Genomic DNA, 16,258 nt, shown 5'->3' with positions numbered 1-16,258 from the left:
TTCTAATTTGTTGAATTCCATATCTAAAAAATACCACCAGAAAATATATAAAAAAAATTATAAAAAAAGGATATAATTTTTTTACTTTTTTACCAAAGCATTGTAAAGAAAAAATTTATATGTAAAGATACTTTCTTTTATAAAAGTAAAAAAAAATTATTAAAATTGAAGTTTCATTACTAGAATTTCAAATAGAAATTTGATAACAATTTTATAAAAATACTACATTGTAATAACCGTAACAAAAATTAACTCATATACATATCATATTTTTATGGTACAATATCAACGTCCATATCTATCCATAAATCCGTTTGTTTTCTTAAAAAGTATACATATTTTTTTAAAGCATATCATATTTTATCATTATCTTTTGGATTTTGTCAAAATTTTCTCACAATCAGTTTGGCTCTGATTGTTAGATTAAATGTTAAAATCAATTGATATTAAATGCAGGTATCCAACAAGTTCATTGACACACACAATTAATGTGGGGTTCCCAATTTAACAATCTCCCTCACGCGTAGCGTATCCGGGCCGAGCAACAAAATCCTCCCTCACGCGCATTTCATATGGGCTGAACCAAACCCAAATTGTCCATTCCAAATTGTGTGAATGGAAAAGACTCTGATACCGTGTTAGATTCCATCTTAAAACATATTATATGCGTGAGGGAAGTGCTGAAGTTGGAAATAACACATCCTATATTGGTTGTGTGTGTGAATGAACATGTGTTTAAATATTAGTTGAGCATCTTCACTTAAAACCAATTGGTATTGAATGGAGGTGTCCAACTAATATGTAAACACAAGTTCATTCACACACACAATTAATGTGGGATTCCCACTTCAACACCGATGTGGCACGATACTATAAATCTGTGTATAAAATTAATATTGTGTGGCGTATTAATATTGCGTGGCGCATATAACATCACCCCGTATCAGCTCCAATTGATTGAGTATATATATCTAGTGAAAGTTGGAAAGGCGATGTATATGACACATTTACATAAAAAAAAGTATATTTAGTAAAATACAGCTCCATGGATATGTATATTTGTATGTAGGTTCGTCCGTGCTTGACATAAATATTGATTGTTTTATGTAGGTTCGACCGTACTTGAAATGAATATTGGCTGTTTTATGTAGGTTCGTCGGTGCTTGAAATGAATATTGGTAGCTACCAACTCTTAATTTCTAGTTACATGTGATTAATTCATCTGCATATATATCAGCAGATATACATATCAGAAAATATAAACACTTTCACTAGATATATATATACTCTAAAGATGAGTACTAATTCGGGTGATGATACTACTAACCTAATTCAAGCTCAAGCACACATATGGAATCACATCTTCAACTTCATAAACTCAATGTCTCTTAAATCTGCTATTCAACTCGGAATCCCCGACGCGATCCACAACCATGGCAAACCGATCTCTCTATCTCACCTCATTGCCTCCTTACAAATCCACCCAACCAAATCCCGTTGCATCGCTCGTCTTATGCGCATTTTGATCCATTCCGGTTTTTTCGCTAGCGAAAAGCTCAACGAATTGGATCGTGTCAATGACGAAAAGGAAGAAGAAGGTTATGTTTTGACGAATGCATCTCGGCTACTTCTTAAGGATAACCCGTTGAGTGTGAGTCCGTTCTTGCTAGCCATGCTTGATCCAATTTTAACAGATCCATGGCATTTTATGAGCACTTGGTTTCAGAATGATGATGCTACTCCATTTGATACTTGCCATGGAAAGACATTTTGGGAGTATGGTGGTCATGAACCAAAGCTCGCCAATTTCTTTAATGAAGGTATTAATGCATGCTTTATTTTATTATAATTTATATATTGGTTTTATGGGTTATATAATTTTGTATTAAGGATTAATATAATATGGTAAACTATATTAAGTTATCTAATTAGTTTTATTCAGATTTTAAAATATCTAATTAATAAGTTGCGGGGACCGGGTTTGGATAGATTCGAACTGGACCCAACCAGACTTGACTCTTTAAAATACAGTTTAAAGCATGTTCTGAGTCCAGTTCGAATCTAAAACTATACGAGACTTTACAATTTTAAAGAAATATATGAGTAAATAAAATTTATCTATTTTTATTTGATTTTTTAAATATGACCATTGCTCAAAAGTCAAAAGATTTGAAATTTAAACCAAAATGAGTTGGTTTAAATTTCATTAATATTATCTATATTCAAGATTTGTTGCAGTATCGAATATCTTTGACACTTCCTTATTACTCCCTCCGTCCCGTTTAAGAAGTCTCATATTCTATTTTGGGATGTCCCATTTAAAAAGTGTCATTACTATTTTTAGAATATTTTTCCATTGAATACCCCATTTTACCCTTATTTTAGTTATCTTAAAAGAGTTTTATGGAAAATTCCACTATCATTAATAGGGGCAAAACATGAAAAAACATGAACAGACAAAAATAATTAATGTTTTCTTAATCTGTGTGTAAAGTCAAATGGGACTTCTAAAGTGGGACGGAGGGAGTAGTAATTTAGTAGGCCAAATGTTGTAAAAGGCCAAATCTTTTATAAAAGTTTCATAAAAATTCTGATATTTCAATTTTGTCGATTTTGGCCAAAAACATATTATTTGGTTTCAACTGTGGCCAACTCTCAATTTGATTTCAATTTACCTATATGGCACCTACGTGACATGCACATATATTGAAAGTTCAGGATTTTTGTAAAACCAAATAATCCATTTTTGGTCAAAATCGATAAAATTGAAAGGTCAGGAATTTTGTGAAAATAAATAATTAGTTTTTGGCCAAAATCGACAAAAATAAAAGGTTAGAACTTTTGTGAAATTTTTGTGAAAGATTTGGCCATTTTACGACATTTGGCCTTTAGTACGTGCAATATACATCTATTACTTCGAAGATAAACTGTAAGTGGCTAAAAAAAATTTGGGCCCTTCATAATTCGGGGCCCTCATAGTTGTGAGGCCCCAGGGCCTAGGTTTAGGGCCTGACCTGTAATCAATCATGTATCTTGAAAAAATAAAGTTTGGAATCAAAACTGTGGGTTTAAAACCGGAACTGATGGTTTCAGCTCCAAAAAATGTGGAACCGGCCTCACCCAACCTCCATCTGATTTTAGGCCAATTTACGGTTCAACCCGGCCTATGTCCACCTCTATTCAGCAAATTTAAAGAAAAAATAAATTCAAACCCGGTTCAAACGAAGCGGGCTTGGAAAGACCGGGCAGTATCTTGGTCCAATAATTAAGTCTAGTAGAGACCTATTATTATTTTAAATTTTATAATGGAAAAAATTAAAACTAATATTAGGTTAGCATATGATGAACCTAGGATAATTATACAACACAACTGTTGCGCCATGTCATTCGTGCAACAAACCAATTGTGCGTTAGCCAAATGGAAAATTGAATGATTAAAAAAATAAGTAATAATTAAAAGATTACCTATTGCAAATGCTCATTGTCTTGATGTAAAAATGACGTGGCGCAACGGTTGCATGAGATAAACACTCGATGAACCTATAACCAACTTATGTCAAAAAAACTTTAACCTTTTTTAAATTTATACGAGTATTATGGATCCTAAATCACAAATTATAACTTATTTTTATTTCTTTCTGGTTTCAATAATATCATTGTTTTATCATATAAATATAAAATATTACATGATTTGTTTCATTTTGGCTTAACCCATTAAAAGCCCCATATATTTTTAATTTTCTATTTATCTATCTTTTTTTTAAAAAAATATTCAATAAATCCCGTACTATTCAATTTTCATTTAATGGATTATGGACGGAAATTATGAGTGTGCGACTCAGTCATCGTAGTAATTTACAATTCACACGTCGAAAATGATAAAGGTTCATGTACTTTCAAGTTATTGTTTAACTGGTCCTTTCTTTGATTTTTTTAAATTGATAGACCCTTATATTTATAAATTTTTATTTATCCAGTCCCTTTTCAAGTATGATAATGTGACTTATTTTTTTTAACGTGTCCATTTAGGTGGATATTTAAATCAGTCTCATGCATGTTTCACGACAAGTGTAACGCACGTTTTTTTTTCTAAAATAATTTTCTTTTAAAAATAAATACATGGGTTAGATAAAAATAGAGATTTGTAAAAAAAAACAAGAAAAAAATGAAAATAGAGAGACTTCAAGATGGATTTGGCATTTAATTTTGTTATATACTAAGAGTTGGTTCCAACAGGTATGGCAAGTGATGCTAGATTGGTGACTAGGATTCTGATTAATGAATGCAAAGAAGTATTTGAAGGATTGAAGTCATTGGTGGATGTTGGAGGTGGAACTGGAACTATGGCTATCTCCATAGCTAAAGCATTTCCTCACATAGATTGCATTGTGTTTGATCTTCCTCACATTGTTGCTGGTTTTCAAGATTTTGACAACTTGAAATATGTTGGGGGTGACATGTTTCATGCAATTCCTCAGGCAGATGCTGTTTTACTGAAGGTAAATTACTAATTTAAAAATTTAACCATCTAAAATATTTCATTTTTTTAATTTTTATATCTCAAAATTTTAAAATTATCAATTTTAACTCACATTTCAATTTTAAATTTTAATTGTATCCATTTTTTTAAATTGAATTTTTTTATTCTGAAAAAGAGTTTGAATATATATATCCTCCATATTTTACATGTAGTCTAAATAAGTTTTTCATATTTTTAGAAATATTAAAAGATAAGACTATAAGTCTAATATGAAGAACATACTTGAATCTTTTTCTAATAAAATAACTCGAATTTAAAAAGGTGGGTACAATTGAAATAGAAAATTAGAAACTAAAATAAAATTGACGATTTTGAACGTTTGAGATATAAATAAAAAATGAAAAGGTAGGATGATGAAACCTAATTTAAAAGATGATTTAATTCTTTTTCAAAGACTAATATACCAATTAATAAGAAACTTTGATTTTCTTTTTTAATATGACAATCAGTGGATTTTGCACGATTGGAGTGATGAAGAATGTGTGAAGATACTTAAACAATGTAAAGAAGCAATTAAGGGTAAAGAAGGAGGAAAAGTGATAATTATAGATATAATTATGGGACACCAAACTACAGGGACTAACAAAGACTCTATTGAAACACAGCTCTTCTTTGATATGCTTATGATGGTTTTGCTTACTGGTCGAGAAAGAAATGAAAAAGAATGGGCTAATCTGTTTATTAATGCTGGTTTTAGAGACTATAAAATTATTCCTACATTGGGTTTAAGATCTATTATTGAAGTTTATCCTTAATTATTCCTACCTTGTAATCATTTCATGGATGATGATAATGATTTGGTTCAACCAAGTTCTTTAATTTGATATTGATTTGTATGAATTATGATCTAAATTCTAAATTCTCCATGGCTTGCAGAAAACATTTCTCATCTTTATCAATATTTATCTGAAACATATTTATTGTAATGAATAAACTGCATTGTGAAACATATTTATTGTGAATTTAATGCTATACTCGATCATTTATTAATTTTGGTACTTCAATTCAAAGACTTAATGTTTTAAAAAAACCAAAGTTTTGCAAGTTAGGTTAATTCTAATAAAATATTTTAAAAAATCATTTTATTTAGTTTATTTTAAAATATTGTATTTCTTTTATAACCATTTCTGAAAATAAATCGGTTTTCTCCTGATGACCATCAATAATGTTGGCAAAAAAACTAGTTTATTTTAAAAAATGGCTATAAAAAATAAAATCTTTTCAAACTGGCCAAATAATTTTGAAAGATTTGGTTAGAATTGGCTTGACTTATAGATGTTTAGACTTAGTTCAAAAGGCCAAATTATTTCTAAAATCAATTTTTTTTATTAATTACGATCAAATTTAATAATAAAATTTAAAATTTTAGTTTTAATTATATAAAAAGAATTTCAAATTGGCATAATTATAAAATTAAAAAGTCTAATCATAATTAATAAAAAAAACGTAAAAATTTCAATTTAAAGAAATAGTTTGTCCTTACAACACAACCACACTACTAAGGTTACTTTTGTATTATTTAGCTAAAACACACGTAATATTGCTTCATGATCTTGAATAATTATAAAGAGGAAACCAGTTCGGTTCGGTTCGGTTTGAAGGGATAAACCTCAATGAGAGCTCTAGGGCCAAGCACATTGTGAATTTTGTAGGTGGTGAAGCCAGAATCAAGGAAAAGCTTAGCCCATTCTTTCTCATTTCTCTCCTTGCCCGAAACGCAAGCCATCATTTCCATGTCGTACAAGAGCTGAGTTTCAGTCCAGTTCTCATGGTTTCCCATAACAATGTCTATGATTATTACTTTGCCATTTCTTGGTATTGCCTCTTTGCAGTTTTTAAGTATTTTTATGCAGTCTTCGTCACCCCAGTCATGCAATATCCACTGTAAATGTAAATTCAATTTTAGATTTTAGAAGAAAATGTAAGTTTTTTACGAGCTATATATGAGTAAGAACATGATAAATTTAAAAGGATCACTAAGCATCAACTATATATAAATAAGGGATCTAATTCATAGAAAACATAATTTAGTATTTTAAATTATATATAAAATATTAGTCCAATGGAAAGAAATTCATAGTTATTTTTTTAATGTAGAAACTCATAAAATTTTCAGTGATTTTTTTTGTTGGATAAAACTGGATCTATAATTTTTAAAATGTAAATTAAATTTTCCTTAATTATAAACAAATTTTGTTATAAATATAAGTTAAAAGATTAAAATATATTTTAGATCTATTCAGTAGACAGTTCATATGTTTAGTTGCTGTTTTTATATAATTATGGATATTAAACTTCATTCAATTTATCCGAAATTACAAAAAAGATATTATGTTTTAATCTTTTTAGAAAATCAACTAGTTATGATCGGTTAAAAATTCATAACAAAAAAGATATTGAATTTATTCTCAATTAAAAAAAGAATATTAAGTTATACGTTTTGTTAAAACAATATACTAAACTATACCTCGTTTTATAAATCTACCATATATCAAAAAATGCTATATTTTGCGTATTTTGACCACAATGGCCCTATTGAAACAAAACCATAATTGAATGACTCTTTTAGAAGATTTGAGACATAGTACCTTTCTGTAGTTTTAGATAAACTGAGTATCCCAAAATATTTACCGATATAATTGATATATATTTTAAAAAAATTATGAATCAAGCTAACATAATTATTTTCAGTAATGATATTTTATCAAATTTTACCATACGTTTAAATTAAATATATCAGTTGATTTGGCAAAATATTTACCTTGAGTAAAATTGCATCAGCTGGAGGAACACTCTGAAACATGTCACCCCCAAGAAAACTCAAATTATTGCTACCTTTCAACTCAGAAACTGCCTGTGGAAGATCCAAAACTGTGCAATTTAAGCTTGGAAAAGTTTCAGCAATGGCCTTAGCCATATTTCCAGTGCCACCACCAACATCAACCAGCGATTTCAACCCCTCAAACACATTCTTACACTTAACCATCACAACCCGACCCATCATTAAGCTATCACTCGCCATTGCTTCATAAAACACACTAGCAACCCCCAAATCCTGCTCTCCATAACTCCAAGCCTGCTCGCCAAAGGCGGTTTTAAAAGCCGACGGATCATCATTTTGAAGAAACGCGGTTAAATGATTAAACGGTTCTAAAAGAACTGGCTCAAGATGCATAGATATGAAGGGGCTTAAATCAAAAAGATTATTCTCTTTAAGAAGAAGACGTGAAGCTAAAGTTAGGGTATAGCCTTGTTGTCCACTATGAGTTTGCGTGTACTTGAAGAAACCTGAATGGATGAGAAGACGCATGAGACGGTAGAGATGATGAGTTTTAGTTGGATGGACTCCGAGGGCAAGTGCGAGCTCGGAAAGAGTCATCGGTTTACCGTGGCGGTTGATGGTGTCCGGTATGGCTAGTTGAATTGCAGATTTTAATGCCATGGATTTTATGAAGTTGAATGTATGATTCCATATATGAGATTGAGCTTGAATTAGCTCATCTATGTTTTCCTCATTAACCAACTCCATTGGATTTTTCTAATTCTTCTACACACATATGCATACCCATTTATAGCAATTTGAAAATCTAACTAATGCATTAATGTGACATGACAGTCGGGCCTTGTAGTATGCATCATCTTGGTTGTTTTTAGATAGGCTTATCACTCAAAAATATCTCATAATTTTTGATTTTTTATTTATGATATTACCTTACAAAATTTTAATTTTTACTTTAAATTATAGCTATTTGTTTAAATCAAAGTGGAAAAAAATTCAAATATTTCATTTATGTTACTCCATATTATTCCAATATGCATTTTTATCATAATAAATTTCAAAAATAAAATAATATGAGATTTATTTGAATTTCTTTAAATTTTAATTTGGACAAATGATTTCAATTGAAAGTGAAAATTAAAAAATGAGTTAAAATTAAAAAATTTAAAATGTGAGGTCATAAATAAAAAAAATTGAAAAGTCGGGATATTTTTTAGAGATTAGATTTTTTAAATAATATCAACTCTTTTTTGTTTTTTTTTTAAATATAATACTATCAACTAAAGATAAACAATTAATTTATATATTGTTAAATCACTATTCTTAAGAGCAACTGAATGGTCATCTCGATCATGAGCTTGTCATTTAGAATCCAATAACTAAATTTCAGTCAATTCAATCAATCAAGAATAAAATCTTCTATTTTCAAATCAATTCAGAATTTGTATACTATTAACATGTTTAAAGATGGAGCCAATTAAGGAGATTAAAAAAAAGACTCTCTCTCATCTCTCTAAACTCTCTCTTTCTTTTCAGAAACCCTAGCCGCAACAAGAGGGAGGTGATTTTGGCCATTGTTTGGTTCAAAATCACCTCCCTACCTTCTCGTTTTCTCTTTAAATCTCGTATTTAATTTATTTTATGTCAATAATCACAGATCTGAGATCTGTTGGTTTTTTCTTTCTTCCTTTATGGATGTTTTGTCTTCCTTAGTGGAGTTCTGACTCTTACCCTTTATGGGTTTTGCTATTTCCTTAATGGAATTATCTACGGAACGTAGATCTGAAGTGCTATCAGTAGAAATCTTATTTCTAATATTCTCTCAATCGGATTCATTAAAAGACCAAAGAGTCGATTTGTGGTTTAAAATAACCTTCGAGTGGAGCGGACGGATCGCCGAGTTGCACATTCAAAGAGCTCCGTCAATGCGATTGAAGAAATTAGATATAATTTTTTGTTATTTTACTGATGTTCTATTATTGTACCTCTTGAATGTATTGATATATTCAATATTTGATCAAGTTGTATTTTTATTTCTCTATTAATGAAATTTTCATTATTCTCAAAAAAAAAAAAGGATGGAGCCAATTCTATTTTACTAAAAATTAAATATTATTATTATAATTAATTAAAAAATAATGTAAAATACCATCTGTAGTCAAAATGGCTGTAAGTCATTTATTTAACACCGAATTAAAAGTCAAGTATTGTCACTAATTGAATTTCACTTCCACTTTTCATTCCCGGTCAAGTATTGTCACTAATTGAATTTCACTTCCACTTTTTGTGGACATTTATATATTTTTTATTCATAAAAAATTATCCATCATTTAATTTTCCACTGTTAGATGGAAAAATTGAATTCCATCATTTTTAATGAATGATAAATTGTGTGACAATTTAAATATTTTAAAAATATCCATGTAAAGTAATGGATTTTATATTCAATTTAAACGGCAAATTTATAAATATTTAGGATTTCAGTTTTTACCTCAAGTGTTGAACGAATTTTGTTATCAATGCTTCGTACTCAACCACGTTGTTATTACTTGAGTTAAATTTGATGTCTACACTCTATTTCATCTTGATTTTATCAAGTCTTTTTAGAATTATACGACTCCAGATCATTTTTCATTTGAATTTACATTCACATGTAGCTCATAAAGAAGGTTTAGGTTTGTGTTTTTTTTTTTCTGTTCTCGTGGCATAATTTTGACCACAAAATCTGTCAGGATTTGGACTTCTAATATTTATTTTTATTCATAACATGTGTCATGTTCGCCTAGCTGAACCAAGTGAGATAATTATATATGACAATAAGAGGTGGCCCAAGTCATTTACAGGTAAAAAGATGGACCACCGCTAGCAATTAAATATGAGCCACTCCATAAACCAACCCATGTGATGCCAAATAAAAACAGCTAAGCTAGTAACATCTGTTAAATGGAACAAAATATTAATTTTTGTCTTCAATTCTTTTGATATCTTTTACCGTTTTTTATCTTCACAAAACAACAGGATTTTAATATTTCAATGTTAAGACATTCTTGATTCACATAACGAAATTGGAATTGTTAATTACTACTCCTTCCGTCCCGTTTAAGAAGTCTCATATTCCATTTTGGGATGTCTCATTTAAAATGTCTCATTACTATTTTTAGAATGTTTTTCCTATGAATACACTATTTTACCCTTCTTTTAGTTATCTTAAAAGAGTTCTATGGAAAATTCAACTATCATTAATAGAAACAAAACATGAAAAAACATAAAAAAATAAGGATAATTAATATTTTCTTAATTTGTGTGTAAAGTCAAATGGGACTTTAAAAATGGGATGGAGGGAGTAGTTCTTTTCAGATGGCAATAATACCTTAAAAAGTTTCAACTTTATAGCCCTTTTTCGATACTATCCTGACGTTAAAAACTTACCAGTTTTATCTTATTTTATATTTTATTGTTTCAACTGTATCTCAACTTTAAATTTTTGTCAATTTTTTTATTTAAATAATTAAATCATTCAAATAACCATGTTTAAAGATAAAATTAAATTCATTTCCATTCAAAAAATACAAATAAGTCTTATATCTTAAAAACTAACTAACAATCATAACTAAATTTAAACTAATTTCAACTCTTAATTAATTTTAATTAATTTAAATTAATTCTAAACATGCATGTACAATTAATATGTGCTATATATGAATAACGTTTTTGAATTTTTTTTCAAATGAAAAAGACGTCAATTTAATATTTTAGACTACAATTGAAACGATAAAATGTAAAATAGGATAAAATTGACAAATTTTCAACGTCGGAATAAGATCGAAAAGAAGTTATAAGGTTGGAGTTTTTTAAAATACTTAGGCCTTTTCAGATTTAAAAATGCTGGTTCGAGAAGATCATGGTTTTCTTTAAGGACCACTTTAAGAATTGTCCTAATTCCTCAACGGCTACAATAAAGATATATTCATGATTCCCTCAAATGTCACCAACGTTATTTAATTACAAAATTACACGGACTAAACTCGTCATATATAATTATAAACTTTTTTACAGTAATATATGGAATAATAATTGTATTAAAATCATAGATCAATAGAATTCACATTAGATTCCAATCCAATTGAGTTAATTTAATTTTTATGATTCACATTTTTAATTTGAGTACGTTATTAAGCGTATGATATATTACTATGTGCAATCGGGTTTTCGTCACCTATGAAGAAAGAAAAAGAAGAGAATATAGAGAAAAAGAAAAAAAATAAATTATTGGCCTATTTTAATTCGTTCACCATCAACTAACATAAAATGCACAACACCTCCTAACTTTTGTTTGTTCCTAGACTAATTGAAAAAAATGGTAAAATTCAAGGACCAAGTGAAGAAAGATCTTAGAAACGAAATAAAAGGAAAATACAAAGACTAAGTAAAAAATACAAAATGCAAGGACTTTTGAATCAATTATGCTTAATATCAACACATTTTATAAAACAATATAAACTAAATATAAATAATTAATTTGAGGCTTAAATACATTAAAAATCGCCAATTTTTGCGTGTTTTGCATATTTAACAAAAAAAATTGGCAAAAAAAGTACACGAATTTTCTAATTTTTGCAATTAAAATCATGTTTGCGTTTCACTTGAAAAACATTGTCGTTTTACATTCAAAATGGGGCATATATCCAAAAAATTGTCAGTGTTTTAATTGCAAAAATTGAAAAACTCGTGTACTTTTTTGCCAAAATTAAAAGTTTATGTACAAAATAGGTGAAAATTAGTGATTTTTGGTGCATTTAAACTTTAATTTAATTTATATACTATTAGATAACTATTTTTAAGAGGAAAAAGGTCATTATGATCTCTGAATTTATAATTTAGGATTCAATAATTCACTTTAGCCTATTTAATCAATTAAAAATATTTTTTTTATTTTTAAATTAATAAAAAAATACAATTTTTATTGTTTAACTTAATTAAAGATAAAAAAAGATCCAATATATCTTTAATTAATTTAAAAATGTTATTTTTTTAAATGATCAAAAATGTAAAATATTATTTATAATTAAAATGGCGGAACGTCATTTATTTCACGCTGAAAAAATGGTTGCCCGAAAAAAGTGGTTGTGTTTTAGTACGTAGTTTGATTGGATTGGGTTTAATTTTTTTTTTTTTTTTAATTTTTTTAATTAAGTTCCTGTATTAAAACTATTAAAAAGAAATACAATAAAATTCCTATATTTTACTAGTTAATACCAATATGATGTATAAAGCTTTAAAATCATTGCAGGCAGCAATAATTTTATCAATTCAAAAATTGAACCGGACACTTTAGTGACGTGAATGTTCTGACGTTAAATGCGTATATGTTTCTGAACATGCGCAAGAGTTGGACTTGATGATGGGTTCGAATCAGATGTGAGTACAGCCGACCCCATGATAATTAATACACATGGTGGATCAAAAATTTATTAATTATTAGAATTATTAATTTATTAAATTTGTATAAAAAAAATTATGAAAAATATTTTAAAGCATCTATATTAATAGACTTAATATTAATATTATATTATAAAAAAAATAACTAAATACATTTTACAATTACTCAATTTAGAAGAAACAATTTTATATTCAATTTAAAAGATATCAATTGATATCAAACCAAAAAATAATTATTAAGAAGTTGTATTCATAAAGTAAAATAATTTTAATATTTTTTATACTAGAGATACTTTACTTACTTTAATTTGTTTATCTAATAACTTCTTTTAAAATTTCTCAAAAGAATAAAAAAGTCGTAATTTGATGGTATTTTAACTTCCATTTTATGAATTAAGGTTAGTATTGCCTCAAATAAATCATCAATTGTTATATATTTTTTTAAAAAAATCTCTCTAATAATTAATATTCATGTAGTATATATTTTAAATTTTATTAATTATTAAATAATAGAATTATTAATTATCCGACGTGGAAAGAAGTTGGTTTTCTCAATTTTCTATTAATTATTAGAATTATTAATTTATAGAATATTAACTATTAGAGGATCGACTATATAGATCAACTTCAATTGTTTTGCTTAACTCATAAAATGACTTTTTATTTTTTAATTTTATTTTACATATTTCTTCTTAAGTTTGTAATTTAATAAAAAAAATTATATTATTTACTTTTTATTTAATGGTCCTTTTATTGATAAAAACTATGAGCGTGGCTAAATCGTCATTAAATGACTATCAATTTTGACGTTGAAAATGACAGAAAGTTTCATTTATTTTTAAATTTTTATTTAACTGATATCTTCTTTTAAATAATATATTCTATATATATATGTATTTATAATTTTTTATAGTTAAATGGTCTCTCTTTAAATTTGATGAAGTTATTTATTTTGTCGAAATGTCAAGTTTAGGTAAATTTTTGAATTTAGTTTCACGCATATTTCACGGCAAGAATAATTTATATTCACTTTTCGTCCAAAAGACCATCTAAAAACATAAAATAATACAAGTCTTAGAAATTAAATAGAAATAAATATTTAAAAATAAATTTAACCAATAAATTTTAAAAAGTTTAACATTACAATGAATATTATTCAACTGAGAATTTTTTAGATAGACTCAGTTTACCACTACTAAACTTATCATACACGTTATTAAAATAATGGCACTATCGTAATATTATTATTCAAATGTAAAAAATATTCTTATAATATTATTATTTTAATAATGTATTATAATATAATAAAATAATATACGGATAACGTGATCTAGTGTGTTTACCTAAAAATATTTAGGTCGAGTAGATTGAAATGCAAGAATTGCCGACAATTATGTCCATTAAGCTATCAAGTGCGTAGTAGCTACCGTAAAGAGAGTGTATTTAATGGGCTCTAAAACTTATAGAGCTATGACCAACCCATACGTGGATATGTCCCCATCTGAATTCATGGGAGTAATGACGCACAAAAGCCCTACGAGTTAGGGGGGCAACGGGCATGCGCATTTATCAACAAAGAAAATTAAATGCGTACTAAATTGAAAATTATTAAGAGAGCCAACAATTTCTTCAGTTCCATTTTTAATGAAAACATCAGTATTTTACTATTTTATACTTCCTCCATTTCAATAGAGTTGTCCACTTTAATAAAAAAAAAAAAGACAAAAGATATAAAAAAAACTCTTATAATTTTTACAAAAGTACAAATCAGTCTATTTACTTTTTTGGGGTATAATTAAGCCCTCTTTATTTTCAAATAGAACAAATAACCTCTTTCATCCAACATCATTAAAAACACTCGTTTATGGCTGACATGTCTCTCATAATCATATAGCAAAAAAGTTCAAAAATAATTTTAAAATTTCAAATATTTACCAAAAATTTTAGGGGGTAAGAGTCCCAAAAGTAAACTAAAAGGGTTTATTTGTTTGATTTTAAAATAATAAGAATTTAATTGTTCAATTTTAAAAATACAGAGGGCTTAATTGTGCCCAGATAAAGTAAAAGGGATGATCTGTACTTTTGAGAAAACTCGAGGGCTTTTTTGTACCTTTTGCCATTAAAAAAAAAATTTGTCTCAAACCTTTTGTCCACTTTCAAAAAATAACAAATTTTTACATTTAATTTTTCTATATTACTCTTATTTAAAATCCACTAACGAGTAAATTGAAAGTAACTTGCAAATAAACTCTATATTAAATAGGGGTATGACAAAAACAATAAGGAAAAATTTACAAAATCTATAAACAATAATTATTTTTCTTAATCTGTGTGATAAAGGCAAATGGAAAACTCTATTAGAATGAAGGAAATATCTTTATTACTTGCCGAATTGGTTGAAATAAAAATAGAATTCTACAGATTTTAACACTTTCAAACTCACTCCAATCATAAGAAAAAGAGTAAATACACTCTCCAATTTATAATTACTATAAATATGAATAAATTTATCAATTTTAACATAAATATCATTAAATATAGTGGTAATTTATTGAAATATATATTTCGGTAACTTATTTACATTTTTACCTGTCAAGTTTTGATTTTTTTTCCTGATTTTTTTTATTTACAAAAAATACATTTTTTTAATTTTATAAATATTTTTTTCGGTTTCCAATTTTGATTTTCAGTTTTTTCGGTTCAGTCGACCGAACCGACCGATTGCACAGCCCTTTTTTTTCAGTTTTTAATAATTTATTCTTTATTTTATAGATTTTTTCTGATTTTGTTTTATTTTTTTATAGTGTAACAATAGTGTATATATAGTGTTTTTATGGTGTTTTCATAGTGTAAGATTAGTGTATATAAAGTGTATATATAGTGTATATATAGTGTATTTATGACATTTTATAGTATTTTTATGGTCTATACCATGAAAACACTGCAAATACACCATAAACACTGCAAATACACTTTAAAATTGTAAATGCACCATAGATATACTAAAAAAACGGCTTAAATACACCAAAAAATATAGATATCCCGAAAAAACACCAGAAATACACTATAAATACACAAAATACATTAAAACGTAAATACATTATAAAATTACTACAAATGCACCATAAATCAATTTGTTCTTTACAAAATCAGTAACAATAAACAAATCTATGAATAAGAGAAAGACAAAATAAATAATATATGAATAATAAAACAATTTTATAAACAAAAAATTATGAATCTACAATAATTTATTTACAAAATGTTTAAATCATTACAAAAAACCTAAAAAATTATGCAAATCTAAAAACGAGCCGAGAAATCCATAACTCGAACAGAAGAGACGAACAGACTAGCGCGAACGGAAAAGAAGAACATAAAAACGACTGGAAACGACGAGAAATCCATCGGAAGTAGACGAACGGAAGTGCGAACGGAAAAGTAACCGGAGGAGACAAAATGAAAATCAAACGAAAAAGAAGAAGAAAAGAGAGAGAAGA

The 16,258-nt window shown here is 27.5% G+C and overlaps 2 protein-coding genes across 2 annotated transcripts; one reads left to right on the top strand and one right to left on the bottom strand.

Annotated features, from left to right (window-relative positions):
- Positions 1-1,141: 1,141 nt before the first annotated feature.
- LOC126655242 (trans-resveratrol di-O-methyltransferase-like) lies at positions 1,142-5,366 on the top strand. The gene is made up of 3 exons (XM_050349323.2): positions 1,142-1,820; positions 4,237-4,499; positions 4,990-5,366. The coding sequence occupies exons 1-3, from the start codon at positions 1,295-1,297 to the stop codon at positions 5,293-5,295; spliced, it is 1,095 nt and encodes a 364-aa protein (XP_050205280.1). The 5' UTR covers positions 1,142-1,294; the 3' UTR covers positions 5,296-5,366.
- Positions 5,367-5,972: 606 nt separating this feature from the next.
- LOC130014566 (trans-resveratrol di-O-methyltransferase-like) lies at positions 5,973-8,096 on the bottom strand. Its single transcript, XM_050349324.2, has 2 exons — positions 7,302-8,096; positions 5,973-6,422 (listed from the first exon to the last, which is right to left on the bottom strand). The coding sequence occupies exons 1-2, from the start codon at positions 8,067-8,069 to the stop codon at positions 6,102-6,104; spliced, it is 1,089 nt and encodes a 362-aa protein (XP_050205281.1). The 5' UTR covers positions 8,070-8,096; the 3' UTR covers positions 5,973-6,101.
- Between the last annotated feature and the right edge of the window lie 8,162 nt (positions 8,097-16,258).

This window comes from Mercurialis annua, linkage group LG7 (genome assembly GCF_937616625.2).
Source record: "Mercurialis annua linkage group LG7, ddMerAnnu1.2, whole genome shotgun sequence".
NCBI lineage: Eukaryota > Viridiplantae > Streptophyta > Magnoliopsida > Malpighiales > Euphorbiaceae > Mercurialis > Mercurialis annua.
Note: the sequence above shows the minus strand (reverse complement) of the source record. Positions and strands in the feature narration are given on the sequence as shown.

Excerpts from the sequence above, each read along its gene's own strand:
- LOC130014566 (XM_050349324.2), bottom strand. The coding sequence starts at position 8,069 with ATGGAGTTGGTTAATGAGGAAAACATAGATGAGCTAATTCAAGCTCAA. Across the intron at positions 6,423-7,301 it reads CTGATGCAATTTTACTCAAG|TGGATATTGCATGACTGGGG; the intron begins GTAAATATTTTG and ends TTACATTTACAG.
- LOC126655242 (XM_050349323.2), top strand. The coding sequence starts at position 1,295 with ATGAGTACTAATTCGGGTGATGATACTACTAACCTAATTCAAGCTCAA. Across the intron at positions 1,821-4,236 it reads CGCCAATTTCTTTAATGAAG|GTATGGCAAGTGATGCTAGA; the intron begins GTATTAATGCAT and ends TGGTTCCAACAG. Across the intron at positions 4,500-4,989 it reads CAGATGCTGTTTTACTGAAG|TGGATTTTGCACGATTGGAG; the intron begins GTAAATTACTAA and ends TATGACAATCAG.